Here is a 14988-nt window from a genome sequence, read left to right as displayed (position 1 = left end):
GATTTTAGTTACCAAAAGTTGCAAAAATTGCCTCATTTCTACTCCAACCCCCCACCCTCCTCGCCCCAGAATGCTTTAATAGATTTCTGATATTTTAGTGCATTTCTAGTAGCATTCAACTTTTCCTCCTAAAACATCCCAAAATCAATTTAAGATTAAAAAAAAAATTGGGGGCTTTGTGCAAAATTCATGAATCTTTGATGAATTTTGCACAAAATATACCAGTAAAAAACACAAGTTACAGAAGAAAAATTACTTAAAAAATGTTAACAAGAAGTTGAGCCTCAAGATCTACCTATGGTATCACATTGTATTTAATAAGTGCAGTGCAACCACTTATTCTTGTCAAACATTAGGCACAATATAGGCAATAACTTTATTGAACTTTTTTACTATTGTTTATACGAAAAAAAACGGTTGTGGATCGTCTATCAGAACAAAGACTAACTGCTGAGTATTGAATAACCATAGGATTGGCCCAAGGTCAAGACATGAAATAATGAGACATACTGATACTTGTGTCACTCATGGCTGCTGTTTTAAAATTTTATTTTTTGCCACTTTTCATGTTTTATACATTTACCTTTTAATTTTCAGACATTTTTCCCTTTTACAAATGTAATTACATGAATGGAAAAACAACATTTTTGAGCATTTTTTCAGCTATAATTGTAGCCATGATTGACACTGCCCTTCTCACTGCTTTTGTTCTTTTTGGGTTTGGAGGTTCCACAAATGAAACCGAATAGACCTGCCACAATCTGACTAAGGGCCACTAAGATCTCTAGCAGCCCCACAATGGCCAGACCCACAAACACTGTGATGTGGATAATCTTCTGAATGTCCTCATCAATTTTAAAATTCAGGTCAAAATCGGGCAACCATTCCCGTGCGAAGCCCGTGACATTGTCATCCACTGGCGGAGAGTAAATGCAGGAACCGTTCAGAAACCAGGCCAGGTCAAACTTCAATGTCTGGAGGGTACTAGTAAAAAAAAAAAAAGGCAATAAGATAGGTGTGCAAATAAAAAACAAGAGGTATACAAAACCAGTGTATATAATATATACTAATATATTAACCCCTTAAGGACCAGGGATATTTCCGTTTTTGCGTTTCCATTTTTTGCTTCCCTTCTTCCCACCGCCATAACTTTTTTATTTTTCCATCAATATGGCCATGTGAGGGCTTGTTTTTTTGTGTTGTACTTTTGAATGGCACAATTGATTTTACCATATCGTGTACAGGAAAATAAGAAAAAATTCCAAATGCGTTTGAAATTGCAAAAAAAAAGTGTAATTCCACAATTTTGGGGGGATTTCTTTTTACCATGTTAAGTAAATGCTAAAACTTACCTGCCATTATGAGTCTCCAGGTCATTATGTGTTCACAGACGACAAACATGTCTGTTATGATAAGGTAATTCAGTACCACAATGGACATAGAGGTCAGAGCACACAAAGTGACCTGACAATAACCCAAAAACATAGAACGAGCTCTGAGACGTGGGAACTCTGCTGACCGCAATCCCTAATCCTCTCCAACCACACTAGAGGCAGCCGTGGATTGCGCCTAACGCTCCCTATGCAACTCGGCACAGCCTGAGAAACTTGCTAGCCTGAAGATAGAAAATAAGCCTACCTTGCCTCAGAGAAATACCCCAAAGGAAAAGGCAGCCCCCACATATAATGACTGTGAGTAAGATGAAAAGACAAACGTAGAGATGAAATAGATTTAGCAAAGTGAGGCCCGACTTTCTGAACAGAGCGAGGATAGGAAAGGTAACTTTGCGGTCAACACAAAACCCTACAAAAACCACGCAAAGGGGGCAAAAAGACCCTCCGTACCGAACTAACGGCACGGAGGTACACCCTCTGCGTCCCAGAGCTTCCAGCAAGCAAGAAAAAACAAATAGACAAGCTGGACAGAAAAAAACAGCAAACAGAATAGCAAAGCAGAACTTAGCTATGCAGAGCAGCAGGCCACAGGAACGATCCAGGAGGAAACAGGTCCAATACTAGAACATTGACTGGAGGCCAGGATCAAAGCACTAGGTGGAGTTAAATAGAGCAGCACCTAACGACTTCACCACATCACCTGAGGAAGGAAACTCAGAAGCCGCAGTACCACTTTCCTCCACCAACGGAAGCTCACAGAGAGAATCAGCCGAAGTACCACTTGTGACCACAGGAGGGAGCTCTGCCACAGAATTCACAACAGTACCCCCCCCTTGAGGAGGGGTCACCGAACCCTCACCAGATCCCCCAGGATGACCAGGATGAGCCATATGAAAGGCACGAACAAGATCGGGAGCATGGACATCAGAGGCAAAGACCCAGGAATTATCTTCCTGAGCATAACCCTTCCACTTAACCAGATACTGGAGTTTCCGTCTTGAAACACGAGAATCCAAAATCTTCTCCACAATATACTCCAACTCCCCCTCCACCAAAACCGGGGCAGGAGGATCAACAGATGGAACCATAGGTGCCACGTATCTCCGCAACAATGACCTATGGAATACGTTATGTATGGAAAAAGAATCTGGAAGGGTCAGACGAAAAGACACAGGATTAAGAACCTCAGAAATCCTATACGGACCAATGAAACGAGGTTTAAACTTAGGAGAGGAAACCTTCATAGGAATATAACGAGAAGATAACCAAACCAAATCCCCAACACGAAGTCGGGGACCCACACAGCGTCTGCGATTAGCGAAACGTTGAGCCTTCTCCTGGGACAAGGTCAAATTGTCTACTACATGAGTCCAAATCTGCTGCAACCTGTCCACCACAGTATCCACACCAGGACAGTCCGAAGACTCAACCTGCCCTGAAGAGAAACGAGGATGGAACCCATAGTTGCAGAAAAACGGCGAAACCAAGGTAGCCGAGCTGGCCCGATTATTAAGGGCGAACTCAGCCAAAGGCAAAAAGGACACCCAGTCATCCTGATCAGCAGAAACAAAGCATCTCAGATATGTTTCCAAGGTCTGATTGGTTCGTTCGGTCTGGCCATTAGTCTGAGGATGGAAAGCCGAGGAAAAAGACAAGTCAATGCCCATCCTAGCACAAAAGGCTCGCCAAAACCTCGAAACAAACTGGGAACCTCTGTCAGAAACGATATTCTCTGGAATGCCATGTAAACGAACCACATGCTGGAAGAACAATGGCACCAAATCAGAGGAGGAAGGTAATTTAGACAAGGGTACCAAATGGACCATCTTACAGAAGCGATCACAGACCACCCAAATGACTGACATCTTTTGAGAGACGGGAAGATCTGAAATAAAATCCATAGAGATATGTGTCCAAGGCCTCTTCGGGACCGGCAAGGGCAAAAGCAACCCACTAGCACGAGAACAGCAGGGCTTAGCCCGAGCACAAATCCCACAGGACTGCACAAAAGAACGCACATCCCGCGACAGAGATGGCCACCAAAAGGATCTAGCCACTAACTCTCTGGTACCAAAGATTCCAGGATGACCAGCCAACACCGAACAATGAACCTCAGAGATAACTTTATTCGTCCACCTATCAGGGACAAACAGTTTCTCCGCTGGGCAACGATCAGGTTTATTAGCCTGAAATTTTTGCAGCACCCGCCGCAAATCAGGGGAGATGGCAGACACAATTACTCCCTCTTTGAGGATACCCGCCGGCTCAGATAAACCCGGAGAGTCGGGCACAAAACTCCTAGACAGAGCATCCGCCTTCACATTTTTAGAGCCCGGAAGGTACGAAATCACAAAGTCAAAACGGGCAAAAAACAGCGACCAACGAGCCTGTCTAGGATTCAACCGCTTGGCAGACTCGAGATAAGTCAAGTTCTTATGATCAGTCAAGACCACCACGCGATGCTTAGCTCCTTCAAGCCAATGACGCCACTCCTCGAATGCCCACTTCATGGCCAGCAACTCTCGATTGCCCACATCATAATTTCGCTCAGCAGGCGAAAACTTCCTGGAAAAGAAGGCGCATGGTTTCATCACCGAGCAATCAGAACTTCTCTGCGACAAAACAGCCCCTGCTCCAATCTCAGAAGCATCAACCTCGACCTGGAATGGAAGCGAAACATCTGGTTGACACAACACAGGGGCAGAAGAAAAACGACGCTTCAACTCTTGAAAAGCTTCCACAGCAGCAGAAGACCAATTTACCACATCAGCACCCTTCTTGGTCAAATCGGTCAATGGTTTAGCAATACTAGAAAAATTGCAGATGAAGCGACGATAAAAATTAGCAAAGCCCAGGAACTTTTGCAGACTTTTCAGAGATGTCAGCTGAGTCCAATCATGGATGGCTTGGACCTTAACAGGGTCCATCTCGATAGTAGAAGGGGAAAAGATGAACCCCAAAAATGAAACCTTCGGAACACCAAAGAGACACTTTGATCCCTTCACAAACAAAGAATTAGCACGCAGGACCTGAAACACCGTTCTGACCTGCTTCACATGAGACTCCCAATCATCCGAGAAGATCAAAATGTCATCCAAGTACACAATCAGGAATTTATCCAGGTACTCTCGGAAGATGTCATGCATAAAGGACTGAAACACTGATGGAGCATTGGCAAGTCCGAATGGCATTACTAGACACTCAAAATGGCCCTCGGGCGTATTAAATGCAGTTTTCCATTCATCGCCTCGCTTAATACGCACAAGATTATACGCACCACGAAGATCTATCTTGGTGAACCAACTAGCCCCCTTAATCCGAGCAAACAAATCAGATAACAACGGCAAGGGGTACTGAAATTTAACCGTGATCTTATTTAGAAGGCGGTAATCTATACAAGGTCTCAGCGAACCATCCTTCTTGGCTACAAAAAAGAACCCTGCTCCTAATGGCGACGATGACGGGCGAATATGCCCCTTCTCCAAGGACTCCTTCACATAACTCCGCATAGCGGCGTGCTCAGGCACAGATAAATTAAACAGTCAACCTTTAGGGAATTTACTACCAGGAATCAAATCGATAGCACAATCACAATCCCTATGCGGAGGTAGGGTATCGGACTTGGGCTCATCAAATACATCCTGGTAATCAGACAAGAACTCTGGAACCTCAGAAGGGGTGGATGACGAAATTGACAGAAATGGGACATCACCATGTACCCCCTGACAACCCCAGCTGGACACAGACATGGATTTCCAATCTAATACTGGATTATGGACTTGTAGCCATGGCAACCCCAACACGACCACATCATGCAGATTATGCAACACCAGAAAGCGAATAACCTCCTGATGTGCAGGAGCCATGCACATGGTCAGCTGGGTCCAGTATTGAGGCTTATTCTTGGCCAAAGGCGTAGCATCAATTCCTCTCAATGGAATAGGACACTGCAAGGGCTCCAAGAAAAACCCACAACGCCTAGCATACTCCAAGTCCATCAAATTCAGGGCAGCGCCTGAATCCACAAATGCCATGACAGAATACGATGACAAAGAGCAGATCAAGGTAACGTTCAGAAGAAATTTTGACTGTACCGTACCAATGGTGGCAGACCTAGCGAACCGCTTAGTGCGCTTAGGACAAACAGAGATAGTGGAATCACCACAGTAGAAACACAGCCCATTCAGACGTCTGTGTTCTTGCCGTTCAACTCTGGTCAAAGTCCTATCACACTGCATAGGCTCAGGTTTAAGCTCAGGTAATACCGCCAAATGGTGCACAGATTTACGCTCACGCAAGCGTCGACCGATCTGAATGGCCAAAGACATAGACTCATTCAGACCAGCAGGCATAGGAAATCCCACCATGACATCCTTAAGGGCTTCAGAGAGACCCTTTCTGAAAATAGCTGCGAGCGCACCTTCATTCCATTGAGTGAGTACGGACCACTTTCTAAATTTCTGACAATATACCTCTATCTCATCCTGACCCTGACACAGAGCCAGCAAATTTTTCTCTGCCTGATCCACTGAATTAGGCTCATCGTACAGCAATCCGAGCGCCAGGAAAAACGCATCGATATTACTTAATGCAGGATCTCCTGACGCAAGAGAAAATGCCCAGTCCTGAGGGTCGCCACGTAAAAAAGAAATAATGATCCTAACTTGTTGAACTGGGTCACCAGAGGAGCGAGGTTTCAAAGCCAGAAATAGTTTACAATTATTTTTGAAACTCAGAAATTTAGTTCTATCTCCAAAAAAACAAATCAGGAATAGGAATTCTCGGTTCTAACATAGAATTCTGAACCACAAAGTCTTAAATATTTTGTACTCTTGCCGTGAGCTGATCCACACATGAAGACAGACCTTTAATGTCCATCGCTACACCTGTGTCCTGAACCACCCAAATGTCTAGGGGAAAAAAAGGCAAAACACAGTGCAGAGAAAAAAAAATGGTCTCAGAACTTCTTTTTTCCCTCTGTTGAGAATCATTAGTACTTTTGGCCTCCAGTACTGTTATGATAAGGTAATTCAGTACCACAATGGACATAGAGGTCAGAGCACATACAGTGACCTGACAATAACCCAAAAACATAGAACGAGCTCTGAGACGTGGGAACTCTGCTGACCGCAATCCCTAATCCTCTCCAACCACACTAGAGGCAGCCGTGGATTGCGCCTAACGCTCCCTATGCAACTCGGCACAGCCTGAGAAACTTGCTAGCCTGAAGATAGAAAATAAGCCTACCTTGCCTCAGAGAAATACCCCAAAGGAAAAGGCAGCCCCCACATATAATGACTGTGAGTAAGATGAAAAGACAAACGTAGAGATGAAATAGATTTAGCAAAGTGAGGCCCGACTTTCTGAACAGAGCGAGGATAGGAAAGGTAACTTTGCGGTCAACACAAAACCCTACAAAAACCACGCAAAGGGGGCAAAAAGACCCTCCGTACCGAACTAACGGCACGGAGGTACACCCTCTGCGTCCCAGAGCTTCCAGCAAGCAAGAAAAAACAAATAGACAAGCTGGACAGAAAAAAACAGCAAACAAAATAGCAAAGCAGAACTTAGCTATGCAGAGCAGCAGGCCACAGGAACGATCCAGGAGGAAACAGGTCCAATACTAGAATATTGACTGGAGGCCAAGATCAAAGCACTAGGTGGAGTTAAATAGAGCAGCACCTAACGACTTCACCACATCACCTGAGGAAGGAAACTCAGAAGCCGCAGTACCACTTTCCTCCACCAACGGAAGCTCACAGAGAGAATCAGCTGAAGTACCACTTGTGACCACAGGAGGGAGCTCTGCCACAGAATTCACAACACATGTCTAGGTTCTTTTTATGTAAGTGGTGAAAAAAAAAATCCAAAGTTTGTAAAAATAAAAAACGTTGCCATTTTCCGAGAACCGTAGTGTCTCCATTTTTTGAGATCCAGGCCGGGTGATGGCTTTTTTTTTTCTGCGCCGAGCTGACGTTTTTACTGATACCATTTTGGTGTGTATGCGATCTTTTGATCGCCCGTTATTGCATTTTATTGCAATGTTGCAGCGACCAAAAGACCGTAATTCTGGCGTTTTGATTTTTTTTCTCACTACGCTGTTTAACAATTGGATTAATTCTTTTCATATATTGATAGATCGGGCGATTCTGAACGCAGTGATACCAAATATGTGTATATTTGATTTTTTATTGTTATATTTTGAATGGAGCTAAAGGAAGGTGATTTGAACTTTTATATATTTTTAATATTTTTAAAAACATTCTTTTCTACTTTTTACTGCTTCAGTAGTTTCCATGGGAGACTAGTAGCTGCAATCATCCGATCGCTTGTGCTACATAGCAGAAATGCTCACTTGCTATGAGTAACGACCGCTCCTGCAGACCCCGGGTTGTCATGCCAACCCATTAGCGACCCGCGGTCATGTGACACGGGTGCCGATGGGTGGGGTTAATGATGCGCTTCCATGTTAAATGCCGCTGTCAGAGTTTGACAGTGGCATTTAACATGTTAACAGCCGCAGGTGGATCACGATTCCACTCACGGCTGTTAGAGGCACATGACAGTTGATCAGATCAGCTGTCATGTGCCGGAAAAGGTGCAGGCTCATTGCCGGAGCCAGCACCAAATAGGGAGGCGTCCAATGTCATCATTGCATGTTAAGGTGTTAAACTTGGTTCTTTTTTGCAGCCCTTAAAGGGAATTTCTCATCAGGTTTTTGCAGACACCCTGATTCCAGTGATGTATCACTTACTGGGCTGCTATGTTTTACCTGCTGCAGATCTAGCAGTTCTCTGACTGGTGAGCTCTGTATAACTCCGCCCACACCGCTGATTGGCTCGTTTCTGTATGCATTGTGCTTAGGCAGAAAGCTGGCAATTTGTGTTAGGTGTGCGGTTACATAGACCTCATGAATATGGAGGACTATAAGACAGCACGTTTGCTAGACCTCCAGTAATAACCTCCTGCTAATGAAACAGTGATTTTATAAAAACTACATCAACCAGCTTAGTAAGTGACACATTGATGGAGTTAGGGTATCTGTCCCTACACTTGCTGCTCTTATATTAGGTGGCAAAAACCTGGTGACAGATTCCCCTTTAAAGTGGAACCAAAGCCAACAATACAAGTGAAGGCTAGAAATGTCTTATAAGAAAACCTCAGCTTCCTTCTCCTACTTGGCTAATTGTTCACGATAACCTCATGGGTAAAATGTGACTTCAGGGAATACAGATTTTCTTATTACAGAGGAATTAGAGGCCAACAGAGACATTCTGCTGCATGTTCTCCAGAAGTAATTGCGCTATTACTATATATGTATTTTTTATTTATTAGAAAAAAACACATACAGCAGGTGAAATAAGTATTGAACATGTTACAAATTTTCTAAGTAAATATATTTCTATAGGTTCTATTGACATGAAATTCTCACCAGATGTTGGTAATAACCCATTCAATCCACACGGGCAAAGAAATTAAACCATAGATGTCCATAAATTAAGTTAGGTGTAATAATGAGAAATTACACAGGGAAAAAGTATTGAACATACGAAGAAAGAGGTTCAAAAAGCCATGAAAAGTCATGACACCTGCTAAAATCTATCTACCGTATATACTCGAGTATATTATATGGACCCGACTCCACTCCCATAGGGGTGGAGCCACATATTCATTACTGTAATGAGCAGTACCATGTGACCGCTCACTACAGGAAGAAGCTGCTGGCGCCGAGGAACAGATGTGCAGGAACCGCACCAGGAGCAGGTGAGTATGACGGGGGCAGTGAGCGATATTTACCTGCTCCCCGTTCCACCGTCAGCGCCGCTGCGTCTTCCACGTCCTCTGCAGTGACGCTCTGGTCAGAGGGCGCGATGATGCAATTAGTGCGCAACCGCCCTCTGCCTGAACGTCGGTGCAGAGTACGGGGAAGACAAAGCGGCGGTCGGCGGTGGAACGCGGAGCAGGTGAATATAGAAAGTGCTGGGGGCCTGAGAGGTGAGTATGTCATTATTTTTATTTTTTTAATCACAGCAACAGCATATGGGGCAAATATCTGTGTAGAGCATCTTATGGGGCCATGTGCAGCTTTATATGGGGCAATTATCTGTATGGAGCATCTTATGGGGCCAAGTGCAGCACTGTGTGGGGCAAAAATCTATGGAGCATCTTATGGGGCCATGTGCAGCATTATATGGGACAAATATCTATGGAGCATCTTATGGGGCCATGTGCAGCATTATATGGGGCAAATATCTATGGAGCATCTTATGGGGCCATGTGCAGCATTATATGGAGCAAATATCTATGGAGCATCTTATGGGGCCATGTGCAGCATTATATGGGGCAAATATCTATGGAGCATCTTATGGGGCCATGTGCAGCATTATATGGGGCAAATATCTGTATGGGGCCATGTGCAGCATTATATGGGGCAAATATCTGTATGGAGCATCTTATGGGGCTATGTGCAGCATTATATGGGGCAAATATCTGTATGGGGCCATGTGCAGCATTATATGTGGCAAATATCTCTATGGAGCATCTTATGGGGCCGTAATCAGCATTTGTGCAGCATTGTATGGGGCAAATGTCTGTATTGAGCATCTTATGGTGTCATAATCAACATTTGTGCAGCATTATGTGAGGCATATTTTAATATATTGCATCTTATGGCGCCCATCATACACTGTATGGAGCATTATATGGGGCTCCTGATTCAATATGGATATTCAAAAACACTTAACCTACTGATGTCTCAATTAATTTTACTTTTATTGGTATCTATTTTTATTTTTGAAATTTACCGGTAGATGCTGCATTTCCCACCTTAGGCTTATACTCGAGTCATTAAGTTTTCCCAGTTTTTTGTGGCAAAATTAGGGGGTCGGCTTATACTCGAGTATAAACAGTAATTAGAAAGCAATCCTGCCACTCAGTGAAAAATATCAGCTGGTTCATCTGATGACCTATAAAAAGGTTTCTCATCACCAAGGAGCTACACAAGAAACCGCCCATGATGGGTAAAACCAGTGAGTTGTATCAAGACTTTTGCAACCTTATTGTTGCCAAACAAACTGATAACATTGTTTACAGAATAATTTCTAAACTACTGAAGCTTCCCATGAGCACTGTTGGGGCCATAATCCAGAAGTGGAAAGAACATCATTTCACCTTCAACCTGCATGACCAGATGGTACCGCAAGATTTCAGTCAGAGGAGTGAAAATAATTATCAGAAGAGTTGTTTAATAGCCAAGGAGAGCTACAGAAAGACCTGGAATCAGGAGGTACCATTGTTTCAAAGAAAACTATAAGTAATGCAATTAACCCCCATGGCGGGTATGCACGCTCACCAAGCAAGACTCCATTGCTGAACAAAAAGCAAGTTCAAGAGTGTTTATAGCTTGCTTAACAACATTTAGACAAGCCTGTGAAACACCGGGGGAATATAGCCTGGTCAGATGAGACCAAAATTGAACTTTTGACCATAATACATGCCATGTTTCAGCATATGGCACTGGTAAACTTCATGTAATTAAAGGAAGGATGAATGGCTACTCCATTTCCTCGCCACTGACATCCCCACTATAATCATGGGCGACTTCAACATCCCCATTGACACTTCCCTCTCAGCTGCCACTAAACTACTATCCCTCACTTCCTCCTTTGGCCTTGCTCAATGGTCTTCTACAGCCACCCACAAAGATGGTCACACACTGGACCTCATCTTCACCCGCCTCTGCTCCCTATCTAACCTCTCGAACTCACCTCTTCCTCTTTCTGACCACAACCTACTCACATTCTCTTCCCTCTCCACTCCTTGTCTACAATCCCCACCCCACAAACTTTTACACCCTCGCAGAAATCTTAAACACCTTGATCTACACTCACTCTCTGAATCCTTCCTCCCTCTCACAGACATAAGCTCCCTATACAATGCGGATGACGCTGCCGCTCTATATAACACCACAATAGCTGTAGCTTTGGAATCTCTTGCCCGTCTCACACATACCAAAGCTCGCAAAATCAACAGACAGCCCTGGCACACCCGCCTGACCAAAGAACTGAGGCGAGCTTCCAGGGCTGCTGAGCACAGATGGAAAAGATCCCACTCCAGCGAGCACTTCATCACATACAAACAGTCCCTCACTACTTTCAAGACCACACTCGCCACAGCTTAACAAACCTACTTCTCATCTCTAATATCCTCCGTGTCTCACAAACCCAAACAGTTATTCAACACCTTCAATTCTCTCCTCCGCGCCCCAGCACCTTTTCCCTCCCCACTTATCTCAGCTGAAGACTTTGCCTCATTTTTCAAGCAGAAGATTGAGAACATCAGAGACAGTTTTAGTCGACAACCCTCAGAACCCTTCCTCCCAACTACCCAGCCCTCCACCTCCAAAACCAACTTCTCCACCATTACAGAAGACGGACTCTCCACTCTACTCTCAAGATCGCATCTCACCACCTGTGCACTTGATCCGATCCCATCCCACTTCATCTCAAACCTCGCCACAGTCTTCATCCCAACCCTAACCCATCTCCTCAACCTATCACTAACAATTGGTGTTTTCCCCTCAAGCTTTAAACATGCCTCAATCACACCTATCCTCAAAAAGCCCTCTCTTGACCCATCCTCTGTATCTAGCTATCGCCCTATATCACTTCTCCCCTTTGCCTCAAAACTACTGGAACAACATGCGCATCTTGAACTGTCCTCCCATCTATCTTCCTGCTCCCTCTTCGACCACTTTCAATCAGGCTTCCGGTCACACCACTCCACTGAAACTGCCCTAACTAAGGTCACCAATGATCTATTAACCACCAAGAGCAAGCGACACTACTCTATCCTCCTCCTCCTGGACCTGTCCTCTGCCTTTGACACAGTTGACCATTCCCTGCTGCTGCAGACCCTCTCATCCCTTGGCATCACAGACTTGGCCCTATCCTGGATCTCGTCATACCTAACTGACCGAACATTCAGCGTCTCCCACTCACACACCACCTCCTCACCTCGCCCCCTATCTGTCGGAGTCCCGCAAGGTTCAGTTCTAAGGCCCCTGCTCTTCTCCATTTACACCTTTGGCCTGGAACAGCTCATAGAATCTCACGGCTTTCAGTATCATCTCTATGCTTTTGACACACAGATCTACATCTCTGGACCAGATATCACCACCCTACTAACCAGAATCCCTCAATGTCTATCCGCTATTTCATCCTTCTCCGATAGATTTCTAAAACTTAACATGGACAAAACAGAATTAATCGTCTTTCCCCCATCTCACACGACCTCCCCAACGAACATATCCATTACAGCAAACGGCTGCCCACTCTCCTCAGTCCCACAAGCCCGCTGTCTTGGGGTAATCCTTGACACTGATCTCTCCTTCAAACCACATATCCAAACCCTTTCCACTTCCTGCCGCCTCCAACTCAAAAATATTTCACGGATCCGTACATTCCTAAACCAAGAATCTGCAAAAACCCTAGTTCATGCCCTCATCATCTCCCGCCTCGACTACAGTAACCTCCTGCTCTGTGGCCTCCCCTCTAACACTCTTGCACCCCTCCAATCTATTCTAAACTCTGCTGCCCGACTAATCCACCTGCCCCCCCCCCCCCCCCGCTATTCCCCAGCCTCTCCCCTCTGTCAATCCCTGCACTGGCTCCCCATCACCCAGAGACTCCAGAACAAAAGCCTTACCATGACGTACAAAGCCATCCACAACCTGTCTCCTCCATACATCTGTGACCTCGTCTCCCGGTACTTTCCTGCACGCAACCTCCGATCCTCACAAGATCTCCTTCTCTACTCCCCTCTTATCTCCTCTTCCCACAATCGCATACAAGATTTCTCTCGCGCATCACCCCTACTCTGGAACTCTCTACCACAACATATCAGACTCTCGCCTACCATCGAAACCTTCAAAAATAACCTGAAGACCCACCTCTTCCGACAAGCCTACAACCTGCAGTAACCACCGATTGACCAAACTGCTGCACGACCAGCTCTACCCTCACCTACTGTATCCTCACCCATCCCTTGTAGATTGTGAGCCCTCGCGGGCAGGGTCCTCTCTCCTCCTGTACCAGTTGTGACTTGTATTGTTCAAGATTATTGTTCTTGTTTTATTATGTACACCCCTCCTCACATGTAAAGCGCCATGGAAAAAATGGCGCTATAATAATAAATCTACTATATAAAGCTGAATGTGTGTATGTGTGTATGTGTGTGTGTGTGTGTATGTCCGGGATTGGCATCTGCACCGTCGCAGCTACAGCCACAAAATTTTGCACAGTCACACGTCTGGACCCCGAGAGCGTCATAGGCTATGTTGTGAGGCGAAATTTTAACCCCGCGCGTTCCAATTCACCAAACAATTTTGCCCCTATCTACATAATGGGGAAAAAGTGAAATGAAAAGTGTTGGAGGCGTCGCAGCTACAGCCACAAAATTTTGCACAGTCACACGTCTGGACCCTGAGAGCGTCATAGGCTATGTTGTGAGGTGAAATTTTAACTCCGCGCTTTCCAATTCACCAAACTATTTTTCCCCTATCTACATAATAGGGAAAAGTGAAAGGAAAAGTGTTGGAGGCAAATTGACAGCTGCCAGATGTGAACAAGGGGGACTTAAAGAGTGAGAGCGATGGCGCCAAAGAGTATATACTGTACAGTTGCTAAGGTGGGACCCCGACATGGGATACTCACCACACACGGGGATATGAACACACACACAAAATGCGCCACACACTACCATGTGCTTGAACACATATACCACCCTCAGCACATATTTCACCACACATACACCAACCTCACCACATAAAAGTCGAAACACAAAAGTCGCCGCTCAAAACTCACCACGCGCAAAACTCGCCACATGCAAAAAATAGGCTCACGCAAAACTCGCCACAAGTGCAAAACTCACCTCATGGAAAACTCGCCACACGCAAAACTTGCACATGCGGAAAAATTGCCACATGCACAAAATTTGCAACACATGCAAAAGTTGCCTCGCACAAAACTTGCACATACTCAAAAGGCACCAGACATAAAACTCACCACGTGCAAAACTCGCCATGCCCAAAACTTGCTGCACACAACTTGCTACACTAACCTGTCACATGCAACTCGACACACAAAAAGTTGCTACACGCATGTTGCCACACAAAACTCATCTCACAAAAGTCGCTACATGCATGTCGCCACACACAACTCAACACACACAACTTGACAAACGAAACTCGCCCTAAAACACACACAAGTCTGGTATTAGCCTTCAAAAATAAAAATCTGATTAATAAGCAGACAAACTACAAGAGCAACAAATGTACCATATAGGAAATACGGCAGCTGTCAGTCACATGACCTGTCTATTATGTGTATGTGTGAGCTAATATATACTGCCAGGGGGAGGGCTTCCTGTTGGCTGGGGATTTATCAGGCTGCCAATTTAGCTTACAAATACTGAGGTAAAAATACTGAGCAAATAACGTGTTAACGAGGTCTAATACAGGAGATCACACAGGTATATACTATATACAGGGGAGATGACACACAGATATATACTATATACAGGAGAGATGACACAC

At 44.8% G+C, this 14988-nt stretch overlaps 1 protein-coding gene across 1 annotated transcript in view; it reads right to left on the bottom strand.

Moving 5' to 3' along the window:
• Window positions 1–532: 532 nt before the first annotated feature.
• LOC138675686 (transmembrane 4 L6 family member 20-like) overlaps window positions 533–14988 on the bottom strand; it is a 63935-nt gene continuing 49479 nt past the window's right edge. Inside the window, exon 4 of the mRNA XM_069764119.1 lies at window positions 533–984. Within this exon, the coding sequence (XP_069620220.1) occupies window positions 660–984 (325 nt within the window). The 3' untranslated portion in view covers window positions 533–659. The remainder of the gene's footprint in view (window positions 985–14988) is intronic.

The sequence above is a fragment of the Ranitomeya imitator genome, chromosome 4 (genome assembly GCF_032444005.1).
Source record: "Ranitomeya imitator isolate aRanImi1 chromosome 4, aRanImi1.pri, whole genome shotgun sequence".
Classification (NCBI taxonomy): Eukaryota; Metazoa; Chordata; class Amphibia; order Anura; family Dendrobatidae; genus Ranitomeya; species Ranitomeya imitator.
This window is presented reverse-complemented; position numbering and strand designations above follow the sequence as displayed.